This window comes from Protopterus annectens, chromosome 1.part1 (assembly GCF_019279795.1).
Source record: "Protopterus annectens isolate FY-2018-M chromosome 1.part1, PAN1.0, whole genome shotgun sequence".
NCBI classification, from domain to species: Eukaryota; Metazoa; Chordata; order Ceratodontiformes; family Protopteridae; genus Protopterus; species Protopterus annectens.
In genome coordinates, this window is record NC_056726.1 from 448794430 (window position 1) to 448811076 (window position 16647).

The following is a 16647-nucleotide window of genomic DNA, read 5'->3' on the forward strand; positions in this document are numbered from 1 at the left end:
ACCTTTTCCCCTCCAGAACCCTGTTAGCACTCATTCCTGGGTCTGAGGTGGTAGGTAGATTTGGCATTTGGTGTTTTTTAACAGATATGCCGGTATTTGTCATGTGGACTTTCAGGGAAAGGTTGTGAGCATTGGTCAGCTTGACCTTCTGGAACACTGAGGAGAGCACTCTTGGGTAACATCAAAGACTGAAACAATACTAACTTCACAAACTCTAATCATACTCTGATTTAGGAATGGGGTTCATTCCCGTCATGGTATTAGAAACCCAAAATACTAGGAATGCATTGAGTTAGGAACGTATCTCCGCAGCAAGTCTTATTTGTTTGTTTGTTGGTGTACATTTAAGTTTTTACTGCAGGTTTATGCAGAGCCATTGTTTTTGTGAAGAAATAGTTGGTCAAATAGGACTTGGTCTTTCATGGCATGAAAAGCAAGATACAGGTCACCTCGTAGTAATCTGTAGTCTAATGAGTATAAGGAGGGTCATGCTAATCAACTGGGAGGTTTGAAGGATTTAAGATCTTTAATTTTCTTGGTTAGAAATCTTTGGGGCCTTTTTTGTATGTACTAAATGGGACATTGTATTCAATAATGGGTTTGATAAGGGAAGAATACAGAGGTAGAATGACTACTGTGATGCTTAAAGGTATTCTCTTGGAGATTAACTGGGCCATATAGAATAATTTTCTGGACTGTATTGGAAGCATAATGATTGAATGAGAGAAATGTATCCATATAAGTATCTAGGTCTCTTCTGAACATATCTGTCTGAAGAGGAGGAGTACTATTTAAAACATATGAAGTGGAAACAGCCTTTCTGCCAAATGCTATTAAACTGCACTTTTTTCATGTTGTTTGAGATATTTTTGATGCACCATGTAACTGCATATTCTGGGCCTTGCTGTAGCTGTTTAGTATCAGTGGATGAACAGATAACAGTACCCAGTTTTGCAGTCATAAGCAAACTTGGTCAACTACACTTCTGGATATTGGCTTTGATGCCTGCAAAATAAATGCCAAACAGGAGAGGGCCCAGCAATGATCCCTGTGGTCTCCCCACTGATTACAAATTTACATTTAGTGAAGGAACCAGCAACGTTTTCAGTTTGGGATCTGTTAGATAGCTAACTTGCAAGATAGTAGAGAATGTAGGTGTTTACATTAAGCTTGTCTAATTTTTCACTAGTACTAGTATGGCTGATAAAAGCCTTGGCCAAGTCAAGAAAAGCAGTGTGCACAGAATGACTACTGTCTACAGTCCCTGTAACCTTCTAAAAAAGCTTACTAGGTTCATAAGACAAGACCTGCCCTTGACAAAACCAAACAGATTGGGATCTACATTAATTAAGTTGCCTATGTCTGCAAAAATGACTTTCCTTTTAAGGCTAGTGAGGCTGATGGGTCTATGATTACCTGGGTTTGCGGAGGGGCCACCTTTGTGTTCTCCAGGAATCAGGAACAAGCCCTGTAGATAGGCTGAGGTTGAACAGGTTCAGCAGAGGCTCAGATAGTGCATACTTGGCACTGAATGAGACTGCAGCCTGGTATGTTGTCCGGTCCCTTAGATGTATTGTTTTTAGTCTTTGATAAGGATATTAAGAGTTGCTCCAAAGTGATATCAGGGGAAAATAAATTCTCAGGGATAGTGGGAGAAAAAATGTGGGTAGAAGGGGTAAAGTTAGCACTAAATCTGTCTGCAAATATACTAGCTATATCCCCGATGTCAGAATAAGTGATATTATTATGGGTAAGCTCAATGACGTACTGGGTAGTACTCCTTAATTTTCTGATATAACTGAAGAATGATTTGTTCTTTCCTTTGGATTCTGTAGCAATTTTAAGTTCATACTCTTCTTTACATTTTGTAATAGTGTTTTTAAGTTCCTTTTCTGGCATGTGTCCAATCATTATCCTTCTTAACAGAGGCTGGTTCTCCCATAGATTTAAATCAGCTTGACAATTCATCTGAAAAAAAAAACAGTATTCAACAGCTGTAGCATAGTAAGAGAGGGGTGAAGGGACAATTGCCCCAGGTGCAAAGTGTTAGGATGGGCGATTGACAGCTCTTTTCTGTGCCGAAATGGAGATACAGAAAGGCACTTGAGTTCAGTGTTTGTTTTTTGTTTTTTATTTTCTCTTAGTCTGAGAGGAGATCATTAACAGGCCATGCTGCTTTGTCAGGGATAGTGTTTACCTGTCACCTCTAGGCTTTTGGATATTAGCCAAAACATTATCCACACCTATAGTGCTTTTATTAGGCACTGCCAAATAGACAAACCTTCCAAAATAACAAAAGCTACTTAGACAAGCTAAAGGTGTTACTGCTCAATGCAAGGAGTCTCAAATAGAAACTGCAGTCCGTAGATGCTTTCCTCACCCTGGAGAAAGCTAACATCTGTGCAGGTACTGAAACAAACCCATGGAAAGCACTCCTGCAGTGCATGGCTATAACCCCTTTCATACATTCCGACCACCCAGTGAACATGAAAGAGAAAAAGACAGAGGTGTATTTATCTACATACTGGATAAGCACACTTCAAGGCTGGTATGACATGCTTGAGCTAATCCATGTCCAACTAACCATGGGAAAAATCCATTACCATATTCTTCTTAGGTACAGGTTCCCCACCAGGAAACCCGTACATCATACCTCAAGGTACTAGAATCACTCACCATCCAGCCCAATACCATACTCATGGATGATTTTGACTATACCTCCAATAATCAGGAGGCATACATGACCACTAACATGCAGGCTGAAAGATTTCTTGACTTTGTAATCTCAAATGCCATGCAGCAGCTATTCTGTGCTCCCATTAGGGGAACAAATATCCTAGATGTGGTACTCACAAATTTGGGAGAGTGATGCACCCTGCTAGTCTGATTTCCTCACTGGTAAGATCAAATCACAAAGCAGTCTCCCTTGAAAAAAAAGTTAAAATTAATCATCCCATTTAACCCCAAAAACTTTAAAGAACTTCTATAAGGTAAATTACCCCCTATTAAGGGATGGCATAGCTAGTTTCCAAGCTCCCCCAAATCCAGAAAACAGAAACCTATGCAGAGGTGCACACAAAATCCCTGTATGACCATATAAACAACTGCATAGAATCGACAGTACCAGACCAAAATAAACCCAGGTCAAACCGCAAAAACAAGCCACCCTGGTGGACCCCTGGTATTAATAGGCTGTGAAACAACAGAAAGAAAATCCTGCGAAGATGTAAGAGGGAATGTGCACAACAGAGTGAAAAGTTCCTCATTAGTCTAAACAAGTGAATCAGGGAATAATCAAGTCTCTGGAAGCAGACTTTGAGGTAAAATGGCCTCCAAAGCTAAGGATAACCATAAGGGATTTTTCAATTAAGTCCACAGTCTTAAGGGCAACATCCAACAATGTGCAAAATTAGTTGTAGATAGCATCACCTGTCCTCAGCCAGAAAATATAACAAATCTACTGGCTGACAAATTCAGCTCAAATTTAATTTTATTCTTAGACCTTTTATCTTGTACTCATGTCTCATTATGACTCATTGCTCACTTCATAATGAATCCCCTTCTCATTCTTGCATTTGTGTCATTCATACTATTCCTCATTGTCCCCTTTACATACTTCATACTATTCCTCATTGTCCCCTTTATACTTCTTAGCTTCACCTTACAAACTACTTCTTCCTAATTGGTAACCATAAATCTTACTTTCCTCAGATATGACATGTATGTCATCTATTTCTATTGTGATTGTATATCATTCATTGTGTTCACTTATATTTATTATATAGTCACTGTTCAGTTGAACTCCTGTAAACTGTGTTTACTGTCACTGATTATTTTAATTGCTTTATAATCTCTGTGCATTTTTATGCATTTGTCCCTAACTGGCAAATTTAAATAGAATAAAATAACATCAAATAAATACTCAGCTGAGGTGTACAGTGTTTGAAGGCAGTGTTAGAGCTTTGAACTTTATTTAAAAGTCTTTTACTGCTGTCATAGTTAAGCAACATTTTAAGCAGCTGAAGTAAGTGCTAACAGTGACATGCATTCAGCCATCTTGTCTGAAATTTAGAAATCAGGCTTTTTCTCTCTATAGCTGACCATCAGCCGCCACTAGCTCAGGCTCACCCCAGCCCACACCCATGGCTAGTGAGGAGACTGAGCACTGTGGTGCAGTGTTTTACTGCAGCTAGGGAATGCACAAGTTCTGTCCCTTGCTGTAGCCTTCCCAGTTCCTTGATCATTGCCCTTGATAGGTGCATGCATGCTCATGTGCAGCCTCCCCACTAAGCGGCTCACCACTCCTGCAGCACAGAGGTCTCTAGGCTTGTAAACTGCTTACTGCAGTGAGCCTAGGCTGCCTACCTCCCCTCCAAGATGGGTGAGGAAACATCAACTATTCACTCCCAGCCTCCCTCCTTGGTCCCTCTAGTTCTCATGCTGGTAATCGAACACAGGTCATTTAGAATGCATTTAGAGTTTTATTCCTCTCCACCATGGGGTCACTATTAAAAATTCAGTTTTATCTCAAAAGACCATTACAACAGAAGCTACCAACTGCATTATACCTCATCAAATAGCAGGTGACTTAAATTGCTCCCCCCAGCTGGAAACTCAATAATCTTAATCTTGTCTCTGTAACTTTCTAGGCTTTGCACCAGGGCCTAATCAAGGAAGCCGACTATTAATGATTGTAATTTCAGCTCTTAAGTTACACATTTATAAATGTTCTAACCAGATTATCAGTTCGGTCTAGCTGAAATGAAATCCAAGCTATGTTCAAGGATTGCACTTTTTTACCCTTACCAGCTAAGGATAACCATACTGTCTGGTTTAATTTCTCCAGGTCTTTTGGGTTTCTACTTTGACGGGAAAGGACCCTATTCCTAAGTCACAGTGTGATTAAAGTTCATGAAGGTAATAAAGTACTCTTCCCAGTGCCACAATGTGCCCAGAATTGACTTCTTCTGCAATTCATACACCCAGTAAATCTAACTTACCAGCTAAGGCAAACTATTCTGTCTACATGTTAGAAGGCAAATGTTCATGCAATCTATGTACTTCATATGGGAAAAAAGACATAAACTCTACAAAGTCTCTGTAATTCAATTTATCACTAAGCATTTCCTCAATAAGTACACAAATTTGATTACTCTTCTAGTGAAGGCCTAATTATACATATTTAATTCAGTTGCTCAAGTCCCAGCTACTCACAGATCACAACCACCCAGCCTGATGTTCATTCTGCATTCACCTCATATCAAACAGGAACTAGAATTCAAGCAAGGAGGAACCCAGGTAAGTACAAGAACTGTAGGGAACAAATGAGAGAAAATGGGAATTTTAGGGTTAGGGATAGGGAACAAGATCTGGAATTAGTGTTAGGGAGTAAATGGGAGTTTTAGGGTTAGAACTTTGGAGTAGAGTTTGGGATAAAGGTTAGACAGCAAGGGGAGCTTTAGGTTTAGTGTGCAAGGTTTGGGATTAGGAATAAGGAGTGACTGGGAATTTTGCTGATAAAATTAGGGAATCAGGTTTGACATTAGGTGTCATAGGTATGGACTTGGCTAGCTGCCCTTGTGGTTCATTTTAAGCCCATCTAATTGCCTTCACAGGTGAGAATCAAACCTTGTACCTGGTGTCTATGAGCTAAACACCTGAACCATTATGCCAACTCCCAACTCCCAAGAAATTATTCAAGAACTCATTCCTGAGGGTCACCTTTATTTATGGTCCTGTGTCTAGCACAGCAATAGAAGGAAGCTGTACTTATATCAAGATTATAACACCCCAGATGGGACCCACACCCACAGTCTCTGGCTTACGCAGCAAATGCCCTACCCATTAGGCCACGTTAGGTCAGAGATTGACATTTAAATTTAGGGTTAGGGCATGATTGGGCACCTTAAGTTGAGGGAGTAAGGTTTGTGATTAGGTTTAGGGAACAAGTGGGACTTTTAGGGTTAGGGAGAGAGGTTTGGGATTAGGGTTAGTAAATGAATCAGACTTTTAGGATTAGAGTTGGTGTTCTTACCAGGTATATGAGTGTAGCAAGACTTGAGCTGCTGAGAATTCAGGTATTTGCTGTTATGAGTAAATGGCAGTGATCATGTGAGCCATGAGCTAATGGCACATGGGAAGGGGCACCTGTAGTAGATCCTATATATGCACATACCACCTTGACCAAGTGTTGTTCACCTTTCAGGGTAACTCCAACTACTCTGCTGTGTAAGACTCATCTAAGCATCCAACTTCCAGCTCAAGCTTACACACACTCTTTGCCACTGCCCGTAACTGGCTACTTTTATGCATTGCCACAAAAAAAATGCAACTCTTTGTAGCCTACTTCCCTCCTATTTCCATACCTTGTAAATTCCAAACACTAATTAAAGAAATTGTATCCCAGTTAGGTAACAAAAGCAACCACATTTTCTTAGGTGACTTCAACTTATGGAGCAGTGATGCAGTGGCAGAGTTGTTGCCTCACAGCAAGAAGTTCTCTGGTTCGATTCTCAGCTGGGGTGCCTTCTCTGCAGAGTCTGAATGTCCTTCCTGCATTCATGTGGGATTCCTCTGGGTGCTCTGGCTTCATCCCACATCACAAAGACATGTGTCTGGAGCATTTCTCCCTGGGTCTCCACTGGAAATTGGCTTTGTTCCAAGTCGGACTTTCCCAGTAAACAAATGTTAAATAAAAAAGTAAAATAAATATGTTCTGGTCTGTCCAGCATGGTATCAGCAAACTTCTGCTTAACTTTAACCTTAAACAACATCTGCAACAGCCAACACAGTCTACCATCATCACCATTAATCACCCCTTTCTAGATCTAATCATCACTACTAACAACCCCAGTGTAATCAAACATTATCATCCACCCTCCTTCTGTGAGTGATAATTGCATAATAATCTTCACAATACATACAGCAACAACAAAGATCCCCTTTTATTAATCTCATTCAGTCTTAAGACAAGCTCATGCATCAAAAAACTTAAAAAAGCTCTCTCCGTCACTAACTAGTCTTTCTTATTGGACTTGAACAACCCTAACCTTGCTGCAGAAGCATTCGGCAGTACAGTCAAAAAAAAAAAAAAAAAAAAATGACTGGCTAACTGCTAAACTGAAATCCCATTTAAAACATAGAGATGACTCATGGAGGGCATGGAAATTAACTCCTCACTTGCCAATAGGCAATAATATACTTTTAAAGTTTTTGCCTTTAAAAACTAGTGCCATGATGTTCTATACTTGCTCCTGTACTTTTTTCAATTTTTATAAATAAACTTCCTCTTGACTTACCTCATCTACCCCTCATTCTCTACTCAGATAATTTGGTACATCTTCACACAAACAACACAGTACCCAAACTCCAGACTGGCCTTCAAGCAGATTTGATAGCCCTAACCCATTGTATCTCCAAACAAGATCTTCCTGCTAAACTCCAACAAAATCAAAACTATGATTTTTGGCACCAAACAGAAATTTAAAGACCCCTCCCCATCCACACACACACACACACACACACACACACACACACACACACACACACACACACACACACACACACACACACACACAATACTCTTTGCATATCTATGACCCCAAGAAAATACTACCTGTTTTAAATGACTTGGTATTTGGCTTGACCCCTCCCTTAACTTCTCATTCCAACTCAAATGCACAAGGAAAGAGGTTAATCATCCTGATTTGAGCTGATAAAATCTCCCCCTTTTTTACTAAAACCACTAGAACAACTAGAGGCAAAGACATTCTTCTCCCAGCTTGAACACAGCCTCCCTTCATAGCCTCGGCATCAAAAACAAACTCTGTGTGCATTCAAACAATAACCAATACTGTCTGTACATTTATTGACTAGACTCCTAAAAATTAACATCAACATAAAAAACTGAAAAAAGAAAAATGTCTGTCTGTTGAACAAAGGGTTGACCATTTCCAAGGAACCCAGCTATTCAAACTCCTAGTCAACCAGACCTTATCTTGCCTATCAACTAAACTAATTAGACAACCTTTCTCTTACAGCCTCATAACCCACAAACACCCAATCTCCATAGGGCTACCACTGAAAATTAAATTCCATTGTATGCATCAAAGTTTCTTGGTAATGGGTCCAAAATTCTGGGAAGTATTGTCCAATAAATAAAAGACCCCTCATTAACCCAAAATTTAGGTCTCAACTAAAGGCTCACCTTCTCACATCAATCACATGTCATTGCCTCTCATCCAGCCATATTACCTAATCAGAGATACATCACTCCCTCTCTTTCTCTTACGAGTAATACTTTTATTGTCTCTCATATGGCAGGTTCTAATAAGCCAGTTTATACTTTTTACTTACAAAAGCTTTTGCATTATATAACTTCTCCTTCCAGCTACTCACAAGTCTAATATCCATCACTCCACTCAACTATCCTATTATTCCCACTTAAGACAGCGCACAGTTGTAATTATCATGTAGACACCTCACTTTCTACATGCAGTTTGACTTGATTTATTGTAAATAATATATATTACAATTGTAAATATTCTTTACTTTTTTGTTAACTGATAATGGCATTTTACAGCTGCGTGTTTTCATTATGCTCTTGCTAACTCTTAGTAAAAGCTATTCTGGTTTTCTTTATATTCCTGGGCTGAGACTGAAACTAGTAACTTGTGGTCAGTTCTTTAACCTAGTAAACATGGTTAAGTAAATAACTAAAACTAAAAATAAAATCCTGAACCTCGTTTAAACTATTAGAGTAAGCATATGGTGCAACACATATCTCATTTTCAAATGTATTAATAAAGTGTACATTTGAGCTAGTAGCTGTTGCCCTAAATGTGATATAGTAGAGGCAGATCTTGAATATAAGGCTTATAAGCCACGGTCTTATGACAAAGTTCAACAGATGTGGGGAGTTTTCCACTCTACAGCTGAAGCCTGCATTCATTATTAGCATTACTGTCACAAGAAAATCATGCCTCCTATAATCTTCCATCCTGGTAATACATGATAATATTAAAGATGCAAGTAATGTAATAGGGCTAGCAAGTCAGGACCTTGTACAAAAATCAGGTAACATGAGGTTATCCTAAAGTTTGCTGAAGGGACACAAGTACTTCATATCAAGTTTTAACTACTAACAAGTTCAAACAGCAAACTTATTTTTCAAATCTACTCTTGTTCAAGAGGGGTGGGGTGGGGTGGCGACAGCAAGCAGAAGGATAAGTTGTTTGGGGAGTAACATTTACCTATCACAGCATTGCACATTTGTGGAGTAAGATCATTATGGCCTGTGCTGATTTTTGTACATTTATCTTTTATATTGTGAGTAAGTGATTATTTCCTAATTGTATTCTTTCCCCTGACTTAACACATCAGCTTTATAGCACTGTAGCAGCTATTTTTTTCTTTTAATTGGAATAATTCATTGTTTTGTAATTTAAACTGAAAAATTATCAACAACTTAAAGTATATTAAGCTGAATGTAAATATGAATTTAATTGGTAAAGTAGACAGTAAAATTAAATGTACATGCTACTATTTATTCCAGAGATGCCTGGCACAAAATACTGCAATAGCTTCCCTACAGAAAAAGAGCTGACAAAATGCCAGCCTTTACTTGGTGAAATTTTAGGAACCTTGGATCTTTAGGAGGATAATAATTAGAAATCTGGTTTGAGGAGAGCTCTTCCTCCTTACTCCCAGTGTGGGGGACTTAACCCCCCACACTCTCTAACTCATATATCCCAACACCAGGACATACATACGTTGTCCAAATGTGAGTCATTTTTTGTGAGAATTGATTATTTGGTCTCATTGTTTTCAGCTTCAGTATTGAGGCCATTTGATGAACTCAAGTAGGCCTGTATACCCACCCAAAAGCAACAAGTTCAAATATTATATTGCAGGAATTTGTTCTTTTAATTTTGTTCCAGTCTAGTATCAGAGATATACACAGAAGGTGCCTGTCGTTTGGGTATAGGGGTGATGAGGCATGTTGTTTACATGTATGACAGTAATAACTTGAAACATATGCCACTAAAGTAAACACTAGAGGAGTGAATAGAACTTCACTGTCCTTTTTCTTGATACGAAGGCAGGCACTATTTTCAAATATGATTAATATATCCCCACAAGCAGCTGTCTTTGTTTTTTGGGAGCTACTGTTTTATCCGCTTTGAACATTAAGCTTTGGACACTACTTATTTCTTCCTTGAAAGAAACAAAAATAAGAATGAATTTCTGTCATTACTCTTGACTTTTGCTCAGGCCATCATTGGATCAAAAGGTATAAAAAAGATGTAAAATGCATCTCAGAACATCTATAACACTATGACATTTGGGTATCATTGGCTTCATGCAGCTACTTCTGCCACAGTTGTTAAACTGTAGTTAAACTGTAGTTTTGGCTAGTTAGGATATGTTAAAAGAACTGAGAGGAAGCTGAAGAAGAAGAAAAAGTATGAAAAAACAGGGAATGTATTCATTTTTTCTTTCGTTATCCTTTGTTCACTGAGTTGATCCCATTAGTCTAGTGCTTCTATTCAGGGGAGACCTCAGGTGATATTTATACTATTAGGAGAAATAAATAATTGGTAGAGATAGTGTGGGACCGGAAGAAGGGGAAGGGCACTGGGGGGTATAGGGGGATAGATGCATTGGATGAGCATGGTATCCTTTTCTATGGCTCCATTTCACTTAAGAGTAACCTTATTTATCACAGCTAGACATCTGAAGTGTATATAGTCAATAAAGTGGCTAGAATTTGTAGATACTGGGGCAGTCTGTGGATGAAAGTGACTGATCACTATCTGTTGTTTTCTTGAAAGGTAAATGGTCATTAACCCACTGTAATATATCCCTGCTCTATTCCAGATAACCTCACAAATTCAGATGTTTCCTTCAACCTCCCCTTGCTTTGAAGTCACCATACATCACTTGTATAAAGTGGTGCAATGATTTCACTGAAATGACTGGACATGTCCTTTAGAATTAGGTGGACTACATAATATGCTTTGTCTGGACATAACATACTAGATGAAGATAAAGTTACTCTCTATCAATGTCCTTACACTTTACTGACAGTATCATAGGCTCATAGGTTCATAGGTAGGTACTAGGCTATCGGCCCTGGGGCCTATACAAGCCCAGCCAAAAAGGTACCTTGGCTTTTGCCACCCAAGAAAATTATTTTCCTGTGCCACTGTCGAGCAGAGCCACAGAGGTGATCCCTGGGGTGAATTTCCTATTTCCCATCCAATCATCAAGATTTTTCTTGAAGAGTGCTAATGAGGAGTTTTGTTTGATATAGATAGGTAGTTTATTCCAGAGTATGGGAAGTCTCTGGGACAGGAATCTATCCCTCCGGCATGTTCTGTTTATTGTGGTGACAAGGTTTAGGTCCCTAGAACGTGTATCTCGGAGGGATTGGGATTTTTTTAAGTGGAGCATGTCCAACAGCTCTGGGTTTGACATAGCTTTGTATGTTAGGCAGAGATCACCTCTGAGTAGGCGATATGTGATGGAGTAAAGCTGGAGTGTTTTGAGACGGTCTGCATAGGGCATCTGTTTGAGGCCAGTAATCCTCTTTGTGAGGTATTTCTGCAGCCTTTCCAGTTGTTGTAGATGTTTTGTGAGGTACATACCAAAAGGGGCGTTGTACTCTATAATGGGTCTAATGAGTGATGAGTAGAGGGGAACAATGACCTCTTTTTTTCATTTTATCATGTTTGCCATTTATGTTATAGTGATAATTTCTATGTTTGTAGCTAAACATGTGACATCAGTAATTAATTAAACGTTCTATTTTGGGAAGAGTGGGGGGACTACGGAATTTCCATGCAGACATAAGGGTCGCATGCAAATTTCTACACAGTCTTCAGGTTTAAACTCCAAACTCCATTACAGTGAAGTAGAACCTTAAAGACGCTCATAGCATACTACTTGAAATGAATATACAATATGATTTAATCAGATTTCTGAACTCCCATACTTATTTACTTGAAATTACACTAATGCATGTTTATCATTATGCAGACACTATAGACATCACCAAAATGCAATTTTCATTGAAGTAATTCATATTTTAGTAGGAGTCTTGTCTGCCACTTAGTCATAAATTCTTGCATCAAGAATATATGCAGACTTAAGTTAAGGGGGATCACGCTCTGGTTGGCAACATGAAGACCATTTCCAGGGGAGTAAGCACAATGTTTTTTATATACTGCTCGACTATCCTGCACTGGTCTTCTCCTTGTTACTGCCCCTTGCAACCCACCCCGCCCCCAATCAGCTTGCCAAAGAATTCACATTTTCTTAATGCACTAATTTTCCATCTTCTGACCTCATTTATGGTCTGCAAGTCTGACATAACTCTACTGCATGGTTCTCTCTTTTCCTGGGGGAAGTAATCATATGGCACAATAGTCTCACACAAGGCAAAAAGCGAGGGAATAAATTCATTCATTTTTTTTGCCTAATGGGCCCTTCATGTATAAGCATGTAAATATGCAATTAAGTCACATCCCACTCCTGTATATCATATGCTGACTATTTATTTATAAAGCTGAAGGTATGCTAATGTTATTCTCCCAGCATGCATCAGAAAACACGGCATGCCTTACCCCACACATTTCCCCTCATCTAGTCGAGTCCACCCACAGGCTAACTTTCTGATTTCCAGATAGCCAGCATAGTGTAAGTACTCTGCCTCTGTGTCACTTACAGTGCATACTGTGTGTGTGTGTGTGTGTGTGTGTGTGTGTGTGTGTGTGTGTGTGTGTGTGTGTGTGTGTGTGTGTGTGTTTGTGTTTGTAGTAAAGCTGCATTGTATAGTATTGTCACACAATTATACCTGTTTCTTGTTGCTTCCTGATGTAATGACTTTCATATAAATTACATAATTGCATAATGTTACATACCTCAGTTCAAGCATATGCACGTGTTGAACCTCATTTCTGGGTTGGTTACTGGCCTGGATTATGTAAAATAGCAATCACAGATGTTCAGTTCGCAAAAGAATGAGCTAATTTACTAACATTTTGAATTAATAAATAAGAGCCAATGTTATTTTGGTTATTTGTCTAAACCTTAAAAAGTAAAGAAAAGAGCAATGTTTAAAACGTTAACCTTATTTTAATATGTCGCTTGTGCTTCCTTCCTTCTCCTTTTTTCAGCTCTACTCATTGCAAATTACACATGATGGATGTTTTTTTTACCATACTACTTAAAATAAAATGTGTAACACCAGAAGGAAACAAGCACTGAGAGTTTTAAAATATTTTTCCTTTGATTATTGAAGGCAAACAGTATGAAGAACAGCCTGCCGAACAACAGCACAACTAGCATATCACAGGCCAGAAAGGCAGTGGAACAGCTGAAGATGGAGGCCTGTATGGAGAGGATAAAGGTTAGTATTATAACATTAATACAGTAGCAGCACACTTTCTCAGCAGGTAGTTTGCTTCTGTTTGAAGGCACAGAAAGTGAAATAGCAGACCTGGTTAGGTTCAAAGCTGAATGTGATTGATATAGACAAGGACAGTAAGTTATGGTTATTAAAAAATAAAAATCCATTTTTCTTGAGCTGATATTCCTGGAATTATACCTGTAATTATGTATTTTTAGTCAATCCAGTGATTCCATTATAATTTTTAGAATATCTGTGTAACAGCAAAATTAAAACAGTTTCTAAATGCAAAACACTGTAACAACATTGTGTCAATTTTATAAGAAGCAAAAACAAGAAGAAATACAACATACCTCTCAACAGTACAGATTTTCGCAGGGTGTCTAGATTTTTGCCTCATATTTTTGGTCTGTTTTTCATAAAATTCTGGTTTTCTGGCAAATAAGTGGTAAATCATTAAAGACTGAAGTTAGAAACTAATGGCAGACATTTCACTTTCAGACTTCATACCCTTCAGAAAATTCATGCAAATGCACAACCTGTTATTCTATCAACTTTCTAAGTTTGTAAGAGTAGTATTTAAAAATTGTCCCTATTTTGGGGCCTTTGTCATATTTTTATGTATGGGTTTGTCCATATTTCTTGCTCTAAGAGGTTGAGAGGTATGAATACAAATAATCCAGAATTAGGCACCGGACATAGATCAGCAGTTCCAACACACAAGTGATTTAATGTTCAAACACAGCAAAAGGAACACACATCCACAAATAACATAAACGCTGATAAACACACTTCAAATACAGGGAACTATATTGGCAATTAGTCCTGGATGCTTGCAACAATTCAAAACTTAATGACATAGTGTCTTTAAAACCTGTACTCAAGCTCAGGTCTGCAAATTTGTGATATTTTTTAAATTTTTTAAATTTTTTATGTATATTCATGTTTTTTTATCCTGGTTTATTTATTTAAGTGAATTCTTGATTTTATATACATTTTCATGTGTTTTATTATTTGTCCACCAGATGGTGATAGACTAGTAAGACTGTCACATGCAGTTTAGAATCCACTCTTTCTGTATTTTGGTAACTAATTGAATCACTGATTTTGTTGGTCTATTCAAACAGGAAAAGTTATTTAACTAGGTAACTATGATGTTTTTGCCCATCTGATGAAGTTCTATGAGACAAAAACATAAGGGGAAGTATTTTTATCAGTGTTTATGCTATTTGTGGATATGTGTGTTCCTTTTGCTGTGTTTGAACATTAAATCACTTGTGTGTTGGAACTGCTAGTCTCCGGTGCCTAATTTTGGATTACTAGTTACGTTATGAGCACTTTTATCATATCTTTGCTGTTTAATAGGTATGAATACAAGCTATAGTGAATGAGTATGCTATCATAAAATGCCAAATAGATTCTGTGTTTTTTTTTTTCCTGTACGCAGATAGTCAATGAAAGATAATTTTATGTTACTTTTTCAAGAAAAAATATATAATAACAGTAACTATGTACTTGGACATAGGTATACCTTGAATTATACAATGACCCCCCCATTAATATTCCAAAACATGCATGCTGATTGGTCCGCGTGCACGTTGTAAATCAAAGACTTATACTAATGGAAAAAGGTCTGGTCGCCCAGAATTTTTCCATTAGTATAAATCTTTTTTTTTATTTTGGACAGCAACGGAGAACGGAAGAGCTCCGTTGCTGTTATCTCGCTATGTTAAAGGAGTTTAACATAGCAAGATATCTTAAAAAAAGCAACGGAGATCTTCCTTTCTCTGTTGCTTTTTTAAAGCTGTCTCGCTATGTTAAATTCACCAGGGGTGAATTTCCTATCTCCCATCCAATCATCAAGATTTTTCTTGAAGAGTGCTAATGAGGAGCTTTGTTTGATATAGATAGGTAGTTTGTTCCAGAGTATGGGAAGTCTCTGGGACAGGAATCTATCCCTCCAGCATGTTCTGTTTATTGTGGTGACAAGGTTTAGGTCCCTAGAGTGTGTAGCTTGGAGGGATTGGGATTTCTTTAAGTGGAGCATGTCCAAAAGCTCTGGGTTTGACATAGCTTTGTGTGTTAGGCAGAGATCGCCTCTGAATAGGTGATATGCGACGGAGTAAAGCTGCAGTTTTTTGAAATGGTCTGCATAAGACATCTGTTTGAGGCCGGTAATCCTCTTTGTGAAGTATTTCTGTGGCCTTTCCAGTTACTGTAGATGTCTTGTAAGGTACATACCAAAAGGGGCATTGTACTCTATAATGGGTCTAATGAGTGACGAGTAGAGGGGAACAATGACCTCTTTTTTCCTGGATGAGAAACCTTTTGTGATGAGGTGTGCCTCGTAGAAGGATTTCCTGACTACTGTGGTGATGTGATTATCAAAGGAGAGACTACTATCCACCTGTGTCCCAAGGTCTCTTATCACACTTTCGGTGTTAAGTAGACTACTGCCTATGTGGTAGTTCATGGGTACAGAGTTTTTACCAAAAGGGATGACAATGCACTTTTTGGCATTGAGCTTGAGGCCATGGCTTTGACACCAGGCATCTGTCTCAGCGAGGCCCTTTTGTAGGATGTCCACATCTTTTGGAGTTTTGATTATGGCTCCTAGTTTGCAGTCATCTGCAAACTTCATTAGCCAAAGACTTTCTGTGTTAGCCTGTACTTCAGAGAAGTAGATACCAAACAGGAGAGGACCCAGGACTGAACCCTATGGTACTCCACTTGTCACTGGTCAGACGTTGGATTTGGAGTCTGCTACTTTCACAGTGTGGGTTCTGTCAGTGAGCCAGTTAGCAACCCATCTTGTGACATAGGGATTTACACCTAGTTTAGTGAGTTTATCTATAATTTCAGAGTGGGGGATGGTGTCGAAAGCCTTGGCGAAATCTCGATAGGCTGTGTGAACCACCTTACCCTCATCTACGGCTTTGGTGACTGCTTCAAAGAAGTCTATCAGGTTTAGGAGATATGATCTGCCTTTTACAAACCCAAACTGGGTGTTGTCCTCAGTTTGGAGATTACCAATGTCATTGTTTTTAAGTTCCATGATGATACGTTCCATAGCCTTGCAGACTAGGCTCATCAGGCTAATGGGGCAGTAGTTTCCAGGGTCTGTGGTGGCTCCCCCTTTGTGGAGTGGGATAACCGTCACTGTGCACCAGTGGGCACATAGCCTGAGGTGAGGCTATGATTGAACATGGTACTTAGGTGGGGTGCCAGTTCGTTCT

At 38.7% G+C, this 16647-nt stretch overlaps 1 protein-coding gene across 1 annotated transcript in view; it reads left to right on the top strand.

Moving 5' to 3' along the window:
• Positions 1-16647, top strand: part of GNG4 (G protein subunit gamma 4) — a 938259-nt gene that overhangs the window by 754590 nt on the left and 167022 nt on the right. The window contains exon 4 of the mRNA XM_044075815.1: positions 13304-13411. Coding sequence (XP_043931750.1) covers positions 13304-13411 — 108 coding nt within the window. The remainder of the gene's footprint in view (positions 1-13303; positions 13412-16647) is intronic.